The sequence below is a fragment of the Chrysemys picta genome, chromosome 17, assembly GCF_011386835.1.
Source record: "Chrysemys picta bellii isolate R12L10 chromosome 17, ASM1138683v2, whole genome shotgun sequence".
NCBI lineage: Eukaryota > Metazoa > Chordata > Testudines > Emydidae > Chrysemys > Chrysemys picta.
In genome coordinates, this window is record NC_088807.1 from 20,054,994 (window position 1) to 20,070,497 (window position 15,504).

General features: G+C 53.8%; 1 protein-coding gene and 1 long non-coding RNA gene across 2 annotated transcripts; both read right to left on the minus strand.

Annotated features, from left to right (window-relative positions):
- Window positions 1-61: 61 nt before the first annotated feature.
- LOC122173368 (leukocyte immunoglobulin-like receptor subfamily B member 3) lies at window positions 62-3,349 on the minus strand (the record flags this gene model as incomplete). The annotated part of the gene is made up of 4 exons (XM_065571897.1): window positions 3,022-3,349; window positions 2,805-2,840; window positions 1,093-1,383; window positions 62-342 (listed from the first exon to the last, which is right to left on the minus strand). Coding segments are annotated over exons 1-4 (639 nt in total), but the record flags the coding sequence as incomplete, so codon positions are not given.
- Window positions 3,350-13,825: 10,476 nt separating this feature from the next.
- Window positions 13,826-14,987, minus strand: LOC135976347 (uncharacterized). The gene is made up of 3 exons (XR_010593497.1): window positions 14,936-14,987; window positions 14,252-14,289; window positions 13,826-13,957 (listed from the first exon to the last, which is right to left on the minus strand). It is a non-coding gene; the product is annotated as an uncharacterized LOC135976347 (long non-coding RNA).
- Window positions 14,988-15,504: the final 517 nt, after the last annotated feature.

The window sequence follows — 15,504 nt, forward strand, 5'->3', positions numbered from 1 at the left end:
CTCACATCCTGGCAGGGGGTGGGGCTGGGAATGGGGACACTGAGCCGGGCCCCTCACCTCTCACCACCAGCTCCACGGGGTCGCTGGGGTACGACACGGCGAACGGCTCTGATCTGCTGTGATAGGAGCAGCTGTAGTTCCCGCCGTCCTCCCGGCGCACGGTGCTGATGGGAAACACAGCCTCAAACCCGTCCGAATCCACAGTTTGGAAATGGCGTCCATCTTTATTCAGCACGAACCGCATGCCCCTCTGCTGCCCCCGACACCAGACGCTCACAGCTCCCCCCAGGGAGACCCCCCTGCTGCGGCTCAGGGCGATGTTGGGTTTGGGGTAGATGGGCTCTGCAGTGGGAAGCAGACAGGCCGTGAGACACAGGCCCCGTCACTCAGTCCTGGTGCCCGTCCTCACCACGCGGCCTCAGTGGTGGGTCAGACCGGCGGCCCTGGGGACGGGCTCCTGTTCGCCTTTCCACAGGGCCCAGAGTTTCCTCTGAGCCCTGGGCTAACAGCATGAGACACGGAGCAAGCCCAGCCCCTGGGGGCCCAGAGCTCTGCTCCCTAGCGGGTGACAGGCCAGTCCAGTCTCCAGGGTCCATTCACTGCCTGGCTTCTCTACTGGGAGGGCTGGGAGCCAGGACTCCTGGGTTCTTTCCCTGGCTCAAGGAGTGGAGTGGGGTCTAGGGGGGAGAGTAGGGAGGATGGGGGCCAGGACTCCTGGGTTCTGTGCACAGCACCACCACTGACTTGTAGGGGACTATGCAAGTCTCTGCTATACACTAAGATTTATAACCTTCAGCTCTGCCCATCACCCCTTAACTATTGTGTTGTCTGGGAAAGGTCCCCTCTGCTCTGCAGCTCCCCCTGGGGGCAGGGATCCCCCCTTCCTCTGCCACAAATCTCCAGTGGCTGCTTCTCCCCCCTGGCTGTTAACCCGCCAGTGACTCCGTCCTTGCTCCCTGGCAGGACGTCCCCTCTGCTGGGCCCAGGGCTAATGGGAGAGCCTATCTCTGAGTGTCCCATCAATGCAGAGACCCCCTGTGGGTCTGGCTGGGTGTGGGGCTGGGAGCCGGGCCACTGAGCCAGGCCCCTCACCTGCTACAATGATCTCGACGGGGTCGCTGAGATACGACGAGCGACTCTGATCCGTTCTGGAGTGATAGTCGCAGGTATATTTTCCTCCATCTTCCCGTCCGACACTGGGGATGGGAAATTCAGCCACGGTCCCATCAGGCACCATCCACACCTGCAGGTTCGGGTGTCCAGCTTTATGCAGGAAAAACTTCATGTCCAGGTACAAACCCTCACAGCGGATGGTGACCTTTCCCCCGAGCGCCACCACCCTGCTGGGACTCACCAAGATTGTGGGTTTGCGAAATTCATACCCTGCTTTCAACAAGAGACAGGAGTTAAACTAGGGTTACCATATTTTAAGTGTCCAAAAAGAGGAGACTCCACGGGGCCCCGGCCCCGACCCAACTCCGCCCCCCCCCGAACGCTTTGCCCCCTGCCTCTCCCCCTCCCCTGCTTCCCGCGAACATTTGATTCACAGAAGCAGGCAGGCAGCAGGTAAGCTGGGGCTGGAGCTGGAGCTGGGTCGGGGGGGTGCGAGGAGGCGCGGCCCAGTCCGGCCCCCCCGGCCACGCGGCTCCTCCTGGCGGTCGGCCGGGCCAGGCCAAGAGGCTCTGGCCCCAGCGTCTCCCACCCAGCTCGGCTCGGGCCCTGGGGCCCTGGCCCCCAGCCGCGCACTGCCGGCCCCGGCCCCGGCCCCTGGCCCAGCACCACAGGCCACAGCCCTGGCCCCCGGCCCAGCACCGCCGGCCCCGGCCCCAGCCCCCGCCCCCGGACCCCAGCCCAGCACCGCCAGCCCTGGTCCCGGCCCCCGGCCGAGCACCACCGGCCCCTCCCTCCCTCCCTCCCTATTTTCCTGGACATGTCTGGCTTTTTGGGATTTCCTCCCGGATGAGGATTTGAGGCCCAAAAATCCGGACGTGTCCGGGAAAATCCGGACGTATGGTAACCCTAGTTAAACAGGGGAGACACAGCCTCCCGCCTCCTCCCACCACAATTCAGTCCATCCATCATTCGGCCTCTCTAGGAGTCTGTCCCCTACCACAGTTATCACTGGCTGCCCATGGGACTTGGGGGCCAGGGGTTCACCCAGACGTAGCTGAGGACCCGGGCTGCATGAAAGATCACCTGCCCCCTCCGTCCGCACCCGAGCCCAGCCAGAGACCCTGACCAGTGGGCCCCCTGCAGCTCTGCCCCCCACCCCGGGGTTGGAAATATTCTGTGACTGGTGGGAGTTGCACAAGACCCAACTTTTCCCCAGGCCTTGGGAACAGGGGGCTGTGAGTGCAGAGGAGGGGGCTGTTGGGGGTGGATCTGGGAGCGGGGGAGGATCTGGGGGGTTCTCCCCATGGCTACACTGACCGGGAACGTTTCGGTTCCCTGCGGGGATCTAGAGCCCACGGAGGGGCCCTATTAATGTTTGTATGAGCTGAAATAAATCCATGTGATGACCCCCCACCCCCAATCCTCACAGCCTGGGGGTTGGAGGGGAGGGCCGGGCTTTGAACCAAGGGACGGTTCCTGCTTTGTCATATGCCAGGAACAAGATTCGGCTCCTAGTTACTCACTGGCGGAGGGTGGGGCAGTGACAGAAGAACGGGGACGTGTCTGAACTCACAGGGTGAGTTTGGGTTGAGTTTTGGAGAAGGTTCATAGCTCAGTTCCTCTTTTCCCCACCCCATGCATCCCCTCCCCCATCCTTGATGTTACCATCTTCCCCAGAGACTGATACTCACCTCCCCACACCCCGCTGTGCCCGGCCAGCCAGCAACCTGGAAAGGAGATGGCTCATTAGTGACCAGAGCCCAAAGCAACTGCATCCTACAACCTTGTCTCAGATCCCCCCATGGGTGCACGCTTGAGCCTCAGATCCTGCCCCCCATGGATACACACCCGGGTCTCATGTCCCACCCCCCCCAAGGGACACATGCCCTGCCTTTATCTGATACTCACCGAGGAGGAGGATGGTGAGAGCAGATGCCATGCTGGGGACAGTGAGGGCCCTCTCAGGGCTGCCACCAACACCCCGGTGCCCAGCTCCACCAAGTCCCAAATAAGGAACTCAGCTGGTGGCTCCAGCTACAGGAAGTCGACGATGTCTCATCTCTTCCTGCATCCATCACACCCTGTCTCTATTCTGCAGGCGAAATCTAGAGCAGCCAAAGCAAGCAGAGGTCCCTGCAAAACCCAGGAAACGCCTGGCCAAGCATCATTCAGCTCCCAGTTTGTCTATGTCTCTGTGGGGAGGGGGGAGAGGTCACCCTCAGTGCACCCTGCAGCATTGGGGAATGTGCATTGGGCTGGAGCCAGGAAACCACAGGGTCTTGTCTTCAATCTTCCACTGACCACTAGAGTAGAACCTCAGAGTTACCAACTGACCAATCAGCCACACCCCTCATTGGAACTGGAAGTGAGCAATCACATGGCAGCAGAGATAACTTAAAATCACAAGCAGTTCTGTGTTAAACATAAACTGCTAAATACATCAAGGGAAATTTTAAAAAGAAAGATATGACAAGGGAAGGAAACTGTTTCTGTGCTTGTTTCATTTAAATTAAGCTGGTTAAAAACAGCATTTTTCTTCGGCATAGTTAAGTTTCAAAGCTGTACTAAGTCCATGTTCAGTTGTAAACTTTTGAAAGACTGGTGTGATGAAGTGGGGGATTTTCTTGTTTTTCAATAGTTTGCATGCATAGGGGGTGGGACTCAGTTTTCCTGGCTGTTACTGGTTTAACGAGGTAAGGGGAGAGGGAGTTTGTTGTTACAGAGGACTTGGGACCCCAGCCAATGACCTGGAGAATGGAGACCCCAGTGACTGGGGACCTGGTGCCCAGGCCAGGAGTCACAAGTTCTGGCCAAGGGGAGGACAATGGGCTGTGAAGAGAGGACCCAGTGACCTGACTAGCCGGTTCCAGGCAGAGGGGCCAGAGGACAGAAGAGAGGAGAGGAGGCCTAGGTGACCCGGTTTACCTGGATAGAGGACAATGGACAGAGGCGGGACTTGGGGCCGGTGATATCAGATGCATCAACCCCTTTGGGGGTGGAAGCTCTGGGGGTCCAGAGCGACTGGACGCCCTGAGTGGGCCACGGCAAGAGACAGGAGTGCTAAGGCTGGGTCTACACTACCCGCCTGAATCGGCGGGTAGAAATCGACCTCTCGGGGATCGATTTATCGCGTCCCGTCGGGACGCGACAATCGATCCCCGAATCGACGCTCTTACTCCACCAGGGGAGGTGGGAGTAAGCGCCGTCGATGGGAAGCCGCAGAGGTCGATTTTGCCGCCGTCCTCACAGCGGGGTAAGTCGGCTGCGATACGTCGAATTCAGCTACGCTATTCACGTAGCTGAATTTGCGTATCTTAAATCGACTCCCCCCTGTAGTGTAGATGTAGCCTAAGGCTCAGAGAGGTGCAGCTCCACAAGGTGGAGGGGCCTGACCCCGGGAGAGAGTGGACCCCCAAGAAAGGCTGTCACACTGAAGGGAGATCCCACCAGGGACTGTAACTAAAAGGGGCACCCCCACAGATCGAACGGGGCCACGAGTGGGCACCACCTGTGAGTCTGTGACAGCCAGGGCCCCCGCTCCTTATTCAGCCTCTAGTGCCAGCCTGTCCTTTCCTGTCCAGTTCAGGCACGGTGCGCCCCCAGCCCATGCTCCCTCCTCCCCCCAATAGCAACCCATCCAGCCCCCTGCCATCCCCACCCCATGCACTGCTTGTGCCCAGATTGCTGGGTCACACCCACCCACGCTGCCCCTCCCTGATCCCAGCCAGAGTCCAAAGGTGGGCTGGGAGGCTGGGAACTAGCTGCTGAGAGCAAAAAGGGGGGTGGGGTACCCAGCCTTCAAAACAGAACCCAGGAGTCGTGGCTTCCAGCCTCCCACTCGCTGTAACCACTAGACCCTAGTCCCCTCCCAGAGCCAGGGAGAAAACCCAGGAGTCCTGGCATCCAGCCCACCAGTTCTAACCCATCAGGCCCCAATAGCCCACTGCTGCACTAGGGGGTGCTATGCTGCATGCAGCAGGAGGAGGGGCTCAGTAGAGGGGTGCTCTCCTCAGGCAGTCAGTGCTGGCCCTGATACCCCAGTGCACTGCTAGGGGGCGCTGTGCTGCAGTGAGTGGGGGCAGAGGTCACTAGGGGGCGCTCTCCCCTGGCCGTCAGTGCTGGCCCCAGTGTTAAGCAAAGTTCCAATTACTCCTGCAGAGAGAAATCCTACAAAAACCTGTGCAAGAATTACAGCCGTGGTCATCTTCACATCCCCACCGGTGTTCTCGGCTCCAATGGACCTCTCAATAGACAATCATTGCTAGCGGGATGGTTCCTGCTGGGGTTTCCCTTGGGTCTGCCCTCTTTCATATTGTATTTCTGACCACACCTAACACATACGAATGGCCAGCCTGGGTCAGACCAAAGGTCCATCTAGCCCAGTATCCTGTCTGCCGACAGTGGCCAATGCCAGGTGCACCAGAGGGAATGAACAGAACAGGGAATCAGCGAGTGATCCATCCCCTGTCGTCCTCCCAGCAAACAGAGGCTGGGGACACCATCCCTGCCCATCCTGGCTAATAGCCATTGGTGGACCTATCCTCCATTAATTTATCTCGTTATTTTTTGAACCCTGGTATAATCTTGGCTTTCACAACATGCTCTGGCAAGGAGTTCCACAGGCTGATTGTGCGTTGGGTGAAGAAATACTTCCTGTTGTTTGTTTTAAACCTGCTGACTATTAATTTAATTGGTTCTTGTGTTATGAGAAAGAGTAAACAACACTGTCTTCTTTACTTTCTCCACACCAGTCATGATTTTATAGACCTCTATCATATCCCCCTTTAGTTGTCTCATTTCCAAACTGAAAATCCCAATCTTATTAATCTCTTCTCATATGGCAGCTGTTCCATACCCCTAATAATTTTTTTTGCCCTTTTCTGAACCTTTTCCAATTCCAATATATCTTTTTTGAGATGGGGTGACCACATATGAATGCAGTATTCAAGATGTTTGTGTACCATGGATTTATACAGAGGCAATACGATATTTTGTCTTGTTATCCAATCCTTGCTTAATGATTCCCAACCTTCTGTTCACTTTTTAGGCTGCCGCTGCACATTGAGTGGATGTTTTCAGAGAACTCTCCACAATGACTCCAAGATCTCTTCCTTTCGTAGTAACAGCCAATTGAGACCCCATCATTTTACAGGTCTGGTTGGGATGCTGTTTTCCAATGTGCATTGTTTTGCATTGATCAACACTGAATTTCATCTGCCTTTGTGTTGCCCAGTCCCCCAGTTTGTTGAGATCCGTTTGTAGCTCTTCGCAGTCTGCCTGGAACTGAACTATCTCGAGTAGTTTTGTATTATCTGCAAATTTTGCCACCTCACTGTTTATGCATGAAGGTCTGTCACGGACTCACAGCCTCCCCCATGCTCTCTCGGGTCCGTAGGGTCCCCAGGAGGAACTCCCTTCAGTCTGACAGCCCTTCTCAGGGTCCTGTCTCTCTTGGAGCTAAGCCCGGGGTCCCACCATCTCCTGGAACTGCACCTCTGAGTCTCCAGCCCACCTGGCTCCCTCTGGGAGCCCCCTCAGGGGGTTCCCTTGCTCTGGCCCCATGGGGCCGCCACCCCCAGAGGGAGCGATGCCCCCAATCTCCAGCCTGCAGGGACTCTCAGCCTGCATAAAACAGGAGGTTTATTGTACAGCCAAACCCAGCCCAGGAAGTGCTCAGAGGCTCGGGTCTGGTCAGTCTCAGCACCGTCCAGCTGGATCTGCCCCAGTCCAGGTGGGGTCAGACTCTTCTTTGTCCCCAGTCCAGAAGCGACTTCCTTCCAGCTGACCCCCCATATCACCTTCCCCACAGCCCCTCATCCGCCCTTTGTTTTTCTTCCGGGCAACCAGATCATCGGGGCCTTCTCTCTTCCATCCTTTGTCCTCCCACTGGTCAGAACTGGCCGGCTCCCAAGATGGGCTGGGCCTCTGGTCACTGGTTGCTAAGTTCTACCATATCCAGGCCATTGTCCGGCATCCAGGCTGCTAGGCGAGGTCACACCTGGTCCTCTCTCCAGTCCCGAGATCCCCTGCTTCACATCTGGGCAACTGATATCACCTCCCCCAAGTCCTGCCTCTGTCCCTTGTCTTCTCTTTAGGTAAACAGGGTGTCACGGAGTGTGGGGGGCTCAGGGCCCTGCACCCCCGGCTTCCTGCGATTCCCCATGACTCTCAGCCAGCCAGTAAAGCAGAAGGTTTATTTAGACAACAGGGACACAGTCCAAGACAGGTCTTGCAGGCACAGACAACAGGACCCCCTCAGTTAGGTCCATCTTGGGGTCCCAGGGCACCACAGCCCCCTTGATAGGTCAGAGCCATGTCTGCCTCCCAGCTATTCCACCAGCCAGCTCCTGAAACTCTCCCTTCAGTGACCCCTCCCACAGCCTTTGTTCAGTTTCCCGGGCAAAGGTGTCACCTGGCCTCTAACCCCTTCCTGGGTTCTCATGTTACATGCTCAGGTATTCTCCCTCAAGGCCAGTCTCCCATCCCCCAATGCAGACCGTCCTAGCCACACTCCCTTGCCTTCCCAGCCAACACTCCCCACTCAGCATTCAAAGACCACATTAAGAACAGTCCCAGTTCGTCACAGGGATATATAAACTGTCGGTTACTAAAAACCTGGGGTGTTTCTGCCTGCTCTTTTCTTTTATTACAACACATACAAAAGGGATGTGTCTTAGGTTTGTCTTTTCAAGTCATTATAAAGCAGAGCTTTATTCCTTTGCAAAACTTAATGTAACTTTTACTTGTGTTTGTTAAAAAGCAGGTCAAGAAGCAAACTCCTTCTCTGTGATCCACTGACTCACAGAGGCTGCTTTGCTAACAGAAGCTTTGCTAACAAAAGCTTTGCTGCAGCTTCACATTGTTTTTACTAAATAAATAACCCCTGTTAGTCTAAAACCTAGGGGAAAAGTTTTAAAATTGTTTGTTACTAGAATCTTATGGTTTTACCTTTTATAAAAACCCCTATGTAAAAGGGCTACATGGCGAAAAAAATGCTGGGGGTCTGTTTCTATAGATAAGAATAAAACAGTTAAAAGGGAGGGGGAGAGAGGAGGGGAGGGGGGAGAAAAAGGAGTTGGCTCTTGTTTAAAATCTTGGGACTCTAGGATTGGCTCAGGAAAATAAATTCTATGACGCTGCTGTAGAACAAACTCTGATTGGTCCAATCCAAAGGTGGTGATAACAAGTCTGAGAGGGTCTGAACCAGGGAAGTTGCCTCATTCTACAGAAAGACTTAAAAGGTAAGAATTCTCTCTCTCTCTCTCTCTCTCTCGTTTTCTCTCTCTCTCTCTTTCTGATTCAACCATGTGCTGTCTATCTTTGCCCTTTCCAAAAGGGCTCTCCTTTTCCTTTTCTTGCTCTGTTCTTTCTTTTAACCTCTCTTTTTTTCTTAACCTACACTGGTATTGAATAGTTTAAATGCTTTTCTATTCACTTTTTTTACCAGGTGCTTACCAAACAGGCTTTGCCTGCTTCTCTCTTTCTTATTCTCTCTCTTATTCTGATTCCACCATGTGCTGTCTATCTTTGCCCTTTGCAAAGGGGGCTTTCTTTTCCCTTTTCTTGCCCTGTTCTTTCTTTTAACCTCTTTTTTTTCTTAACCTACACTGGTATTGAATAGTTTCATGTTTTTTTATTTACTTTTTTACCCTGTGCTTACCAAACAGGCTCTGCCTTAGTAAATTCCATTTTTAAACCTAGTTTTTAAAACGTTTTTTCTTAGCCACTCTTTATAGTTTTTACCAGGGGCTTACTAAACAGGCTTTACCTTAGTAAATTCGCTTTTTAGTTTTTAATATTATTTAACTCTTTCCTTAAACTAACCCTTTAAAAACAAATATTTCCTTTAAGTTCTATTTTTCTATTCCTGAATAACCTGCCTTTACCAGCCTCTCTTCTTACTCAATCACATCCAATAAGCTTTCTTTCCTTTTTTTCTCTAAACCTTACTCAAACTTTCTTTTTCATCTTTAAACTCTCTCACTCTCTTCTTTCAACCTTTCTCCATGTACCCAAGCACAAACAAACACAACACATCCCCTAGCTAGACACACACACACACATTTTTTTTTCAAAATTGGCCAATGGCGTCAAATTTTGGCGCCAACGGAAACGGGGTGGGAAGGCGGGATAAGCCCTAAAAGGGGCGTGGAAAGCTGTCAAAAATGCATGGTGATGAATGCTATCGAGCCGTATACTACTAACAGATGTGTGCTTGCTCCCCGCCACAGCCGATACATACCTATTTTCCATACCCTCCCCAAACTCCTTCCACACGTTCCTTTGAACTTTCCAGGACATCTCGGTATCCTGTTCACTCCATCCCTTCAGACAGCTTCTAAAATGATAGCTGGCCTTACACACAGCTATGACAGCCTCCACTGCCCTGCACTACTACGTCGCTTCCCACCAAGCCTTTTGTGTGTGTTAATTGGTGTATAATAAAAGCAAACTCTCTGAAAGAGAACCAATCTTTATTTGTGTCCTACACATATTGATTACTGCTGGTACATGTAGTTTAATCATTTGCTTACTGTAAATCCAGCTAAGGATGCATCACAAGTATTAGGTAAAATAAAAAAAATCAAACTAATGAATCATGGCAGATTGCTGAATAGAAATACACATTACTAGTGCTCATTATCAAAATGTTGACTTAAAACCTCCCTGATTTGAATTGCCCCACTGTTATCAGGCTGCTCAAAATCAGCAGCCTGGTGATCTGACTTAGCGCTCCACTCCTGGGCAAACTTTTCACCCTTAGCCTCACAAATATTATGGAGCACGCAGCAGGCAGCTATGACCATGGGAATGTTTTCCTCACTTAGGTCTAACCTGCCATAAAGGCATCGCCAGCGTGCTTTTAATCTGCCAAAGGCACATTCCACAGTCATTCTGCACCTGCTCAGCCTATTCTTGAAGTGCTCCTTGCTGCTGCCTGGGTTTCCCATGTAAGGCTTCATGTGCCGATGGGAGTAAGAGGTATGCTGGGTCTCCCAGGATCACTATGGGCATTTCAACACCCTCCACTGGAATCTTCCAGCCTGGAAAGAAAGTCCCTCCTTGCAGCTTTCTGTACAGGCCAGTGTTCCTGAAGATGTGTGGTCATGTACCTTCCTGGACCACCCTGCATTGATGTCAGTGAAACACCCAGAGTGATCAACAAACGCCTGTAATACTATGGAGAAGTACCCCTTTCTATTGATGTGCTCTGTCACAAGATGGTCCGGGGCCAAAATTGGAACATGTGTTCCATCTATCACCCTGTTGCAGTTAGAGAATCCCATTGCCCATCCACTTTTTCATGCACATTGCCAAGAGTCACAGTCCTTCGTAGCAAGATGCGTTTAATGGCTCTGCACACTTGTGTTAACAGGGCACCCACGGTCAACTTCCCCACTGCCAGCTGATTCCAACTGACTGGTAGCAGTCTGGAGTCACCAGCATCCCCACAGCAATCGCCAGTCTCTTCTCCATGAGAGTCTGCTCTCATTTGGGTGTCCTTGAGCTGCAGGTCTGGGGCGAGCTCTGCACACAGTTCCAGGAAGGTGGCTTCCTTCATTCAAAAGTTCTGTATCCAGAGCTCATTGTCCCAGGCCAGGCGACCTGCAACTGCAGATAGTGGGGATGGGAGGGTGCAATGACAGGATCCCCACCACCACCACCACAGCCATGGTCAGCTTCCTGGTGACTGCCAAGGGCCCCTCCAGCAACACCCTCATGACCACTGCACCTGGGTGGTTGCCCACCTCGCCCACACTTAAGGCCGGCCCTGCCAGGTGTTGCGGAGTGTGGGGGAGTCAGGGCCCTGCACCCCTCTTCCCGAGATTCACTGCGACTCTCAACCAGCCAGTAAAGCAGAAAGTTTATTTAAGGACAGGAACACAGTCTCAAGCAGAGCATGTAGGTACGACCAGACCCCCTCAATTAGGTCCCTCTGGGAGGTTCAGGGAGCTTAGACCCCAGCTTGGGGTTCCCTGCGTTGCACCACCCAGCCCAAACCGAAACTAAACTCCCAACTCCTCCTGCTGCTCCTCTCCTTTGTTCAGTCTCCCGGGCAGAAGGTGTTAATTCTCCCCACCCCCATTCCTGGCTCAGGTTACAGCTCAGGTAGCTTCCTTCAAGGGAAGTCCCCCCTCCTCACTGCAATCCCCCTGCAACATTCCCAGGTCAAATCTGCCCTGCTCCCTGCTCCGTCACACCAGGGTCATCCTGAAGGAAAATTGCACCCTAGATGAATTTGTATTTTTGCGCCTTGGCCCCTGCTGCCTCCCCCACCCCACATATCACCTCTAGCCCCTGCTGCCTTCCCCCCTTGCCCTGACTCCCTGAGCTTCCTTCTGCGCATCCAAGCAGGCTAATCCAGACCCGCACTCAAGCAGGTACATACATTTCCTTGCTGGATTAATACTTATTTCACCAGACCTGTTTCTTCCGTGAAGAGGAGTTATTCTCATGGGGGCCATGCAGCTGCTGGTGAGGAAGCAATGGGACTCAGACTCCATGCCCCTTCTGGCAGAAAGCTGCACTGCCAGCCCCGTCTCACTTCCCGGCTCTGGGCAACACCGCGTGGGGATCAGTGGGAGCACTCGCTGTTGTAGTCTTTCCCATGCACATTCCTTCCACCAGGATCAGTTCGACTCACTCCCTGGCAGAACTTGGGGGTAGGGGGCATGTGATCCAGCATGTCCCCCCACACACAAGTTGTCTATTCCAGACCTGCATAACAATGTGATTCCACCAATCAGTGCTCATTTCCCGAGCCCAAAAGCGATGGTCTGCCGTGTGCAGCCGCTCCGTGAATGCCAGAAGGAAGCTGGTGTTGATTCTTTCCATGGCACACAGCAGCTTGGGGAACTCTGATTCCTGTTCAGACTGGGAGCTCATGACATACTGCCTGACCAGCCATGCTGCGTTCCAGCAGTGGAGGGATCCATCCTTTCACACAGGGATGGCGGGCGCACCAGAAATGGGGCTGTTGTAAAATGCCACAAAATGCAGTCGGAATAGCGTGGAATGCTGGGACAGAAAATAAGGCACCATGGTTGTCGTAACTATAAAAGGAAGGGTAACAATCCTCCTGTGTAAAATACTATAAAATCACTCCTGGCCAGAGACACCAAAATCCTTTTACCTATAAAGGGTTAAGAAGCTCAGGTAACCTGGCTGACACCTGACCCAAAGGACCAATAAGGGGACAAGATACTTTCAAATCTGGAGGGGGGGATTTTGTTTGTGCTCTTTGTTTTGGGGGTTGTTCGCTCTTGGGACTAAGAGGGACCGGACATCAATCCATGCTCTCCAAATCTTTCTGAACAAGTCTCTCATATTTCAGATTTGTAAGTAACAGCCAGAGGTTTATCCCTGTTTGCTGTAAGTTTGAACCTAAGGCTAGAGGGGATTCCTCTGGGCTCTTTGAATCTGATTACCCTGTAAAGTTATTTTCCATCCTGATTTTACAGAGATAATTTTTTCCTTTTCTTTAATTAAAATTCTTCTTTTAAGAACCTGATTGATTTTTCACTGTTTTAAGATCCAAGGGTTTTGGATCTGTGTTCACCAGGACTAATTGGTGAGGGTATGCTCTCAAGCCTACCCAGGAAAAGGGGTGTAAGGACTTGGGGTGTGGGAATTAGTCTCAAATCTGCCCAGGAAAGGAGGGGGTTGAGCCTTGGGAAATATTTGGGGAAAGGCAGAGTTCCAAGTGGCTCTCCCCTAAGATTTGGAACATGCTTGGTGTTGGCAGCTTACTGTTAACCTAAGCTGGTAAATAAGCATAAGGGGCTTTCATGCGGGTCCCCACATCTGAACCCTAGAGGTCAGAGTGGGGAAGGAACCTTGACAATGGGACACTGAGCCTGCCACCATGATGCGCTGCGATCCCCCGCCTTCCCACAAGCCCTAGCTGTAGAAGGTAACGAGTAGCATGATGAGATAGCTACCCACAATGCACTGGTCTTGTTGTTCATGCTGGAGCACCAAACGTGGACATGCTCTGCTGGCAGAGGAAGCGCAGTGTGAACATGCAATAGCGATTTTATTATGGCGCTTTTTGTCGACAACACTCTGTAGTGTAGACAAGGCCCAACCGTCAGAGGAGTGAAGTTCTGGAGCTGCCTCTCAAGGGACCTAACTGGCTTCAAGACTGAGCTTGAGACATTTCTGGAGGGGATGGGATGAGGAGACATCCCACAATGGCATGGATCCAATCCGCGACTGCTAGAAGCAAATCTCTCTAATGGCCGGAGACGGGACACTCGCTGGGGAGGGCTCTGAGTTACTACAGAGAATCCGTTCCCAGGTGTCCGGCTGGTGGGTCTTGCCCACATGCTCAGGGTCTAACTGGTCGCCATATCTGGGGTCAGGAAGGAATTTTCCCCAGGTCAGAATGGCAGAGACACTGGGAGTGGGGGGGCGGGTTCGCCTTTGTCTGCAGCCTGGGGTGCGGGGCACTGGCAGGTTTCAACTAGTGTCAGTGGTAAATTCTCTGTAACTTGAAGTCTTTAATCCATGATTTGAGGCCATCAGTGACTCAGCCGGAGGCTAGGGGCCTGCTGCAGGAGTGGGTGGGTGAGGTTCTGTGGACTGCGATGTGCAGCAGCCCAGACCAGATGATCATGATGGACCCTTAAAGCTTATGAGTCAATGAGTCTGTCACCCACTGGGGGCCGGCACCCCAAGGCTGCGGGGGGCTCTCACTTCAGGGCCCCCGGCTCATGTTGATTGTGGCGTATACGCTGGGCTGGGCGGGCTCAGGGCCAGGGGCCAGGTCCCGCCGTCTTGCGTGCCACGCCTGGTGGTCCAGCTCAGCGTAGGTGAGTCCATCGGTGCCTGGGTTGGGCTCCTGGGGACAGGAGGAGACAGAGTCACTGGAGGGGGGATGTGTATGTGTGTGCACCAAGTGCCCACACACACATTCACACAGAGCAGGGCTTGTCCCCTCCAGCAGGTGGTGACAGGGACACACACACACACAAACACACTCACATAAACCCTGCAATCCCAGATGCGATCCCATGAGCCCCTCCCAGCAACCCCACCCCCACCCCAAAATACTGAGTGTGCCAGATAAGGTGAGTGGGGCCCATGTTGGTCAGAGTTGGGGGTCAGGGCCCACGGGCGGACAGGGGACACTTACCAGGGTCTGTGTCTCTTTCCCGTCATCAACGGAGGAGTCTGCAGAACAGAGACACCTGCTGAGCTGCACCCCCAGCCGGCCCAGAGCAGAACCCCACACCCAGCTCCGACCCCTCCGTCCAGCCAGGGGGCTCAGAGACTGTCAGAGCCACCCCTCCCCTGCCCCACAGCATGAGCCATGGTCATTAGCCCCGTGTTACAGAGAGGAAAACTGAGGCACAGAGACGGCAACAGAGTCTAGGGGGTTATGGCAGGGCAGGGGGGCTGGGAGGCAGGATGCCTGGGTTGTCACCCTGGCTCTAGGAGGGGAGCGGGGTCTAATGGTTAGAGCAGGGGGCTGGGAACCAGGACTGGATGGGGATTCTCCCCAGGTCATTGGCTGGGAAGGTCTGATGGAGAAATGAAGGGGACACAAACAAAGCCCCAGGGCTGGGGTGGGAGAATGGGGGGCCTCACAGAGGGAGACCCTGAACTAGAGGGGGAGGGGAGGGTAACGCACAGGGAGCTGGTCGGGAGGAGGCAGGAAGCTCAGCGGACACTGGCTACCTCTGGCCCCCTGTCCTTAATCCCGCCTAGCAGCAGCTGTAAACCAGGTCCTGCCCCGTATGGGTGGAGCCCCCACAAGCCCCGCCCCTCTCCAGGTGTCCTGCCCCCTCCATGGTACCCTCTTTGGTGTGTTACTCACAGACGAGGTCTTGCTGAGCCGGGGCCTTCAACACCCCCAAGGGGATGGTGCTAAAAGAGAAAAAATCCACCTGTAAATGTCATATCCCCCCACCCGCAGGGAGATTCCCCAATACACCAGAGAGCCTCCAATCCTGCCTTACACTGAACACTGTTCCCTAACCCCCAACCACACAGGGGCAAAGCAGGGGAGCGGACATAAAAAAAGGAGCCACCCGCTACGGTGCTTGTACTCACCGGGCGGCGCTCTGGGTCTTTGGCTGTGTGTCCTTCACTGGCTGTGGGTCTTTCCTGGCACTGAAGGACCCCCCACCCGCCGAAGTGCCGCCAAAGATCTGGAGCGCCACCGGGTGAGTAAAAATTAAAAAGGCGCCTCTAGCCAGGAAAGGGATTCTCGACCAGGGCTTGCAGGGCCCCTGCGGAGACCAGGGCCTGGGGAAAATTGCCCCACTTTCCCCCCTTGGGTGACCCTGCAACCACAACCACTAGACCCACTCCCCTGCCAGAGCTGGGGACAGAACCCAGGCAGAGGCGACACATGTGTGTGTGTGGGGGGGGAAGCAGGGTCAC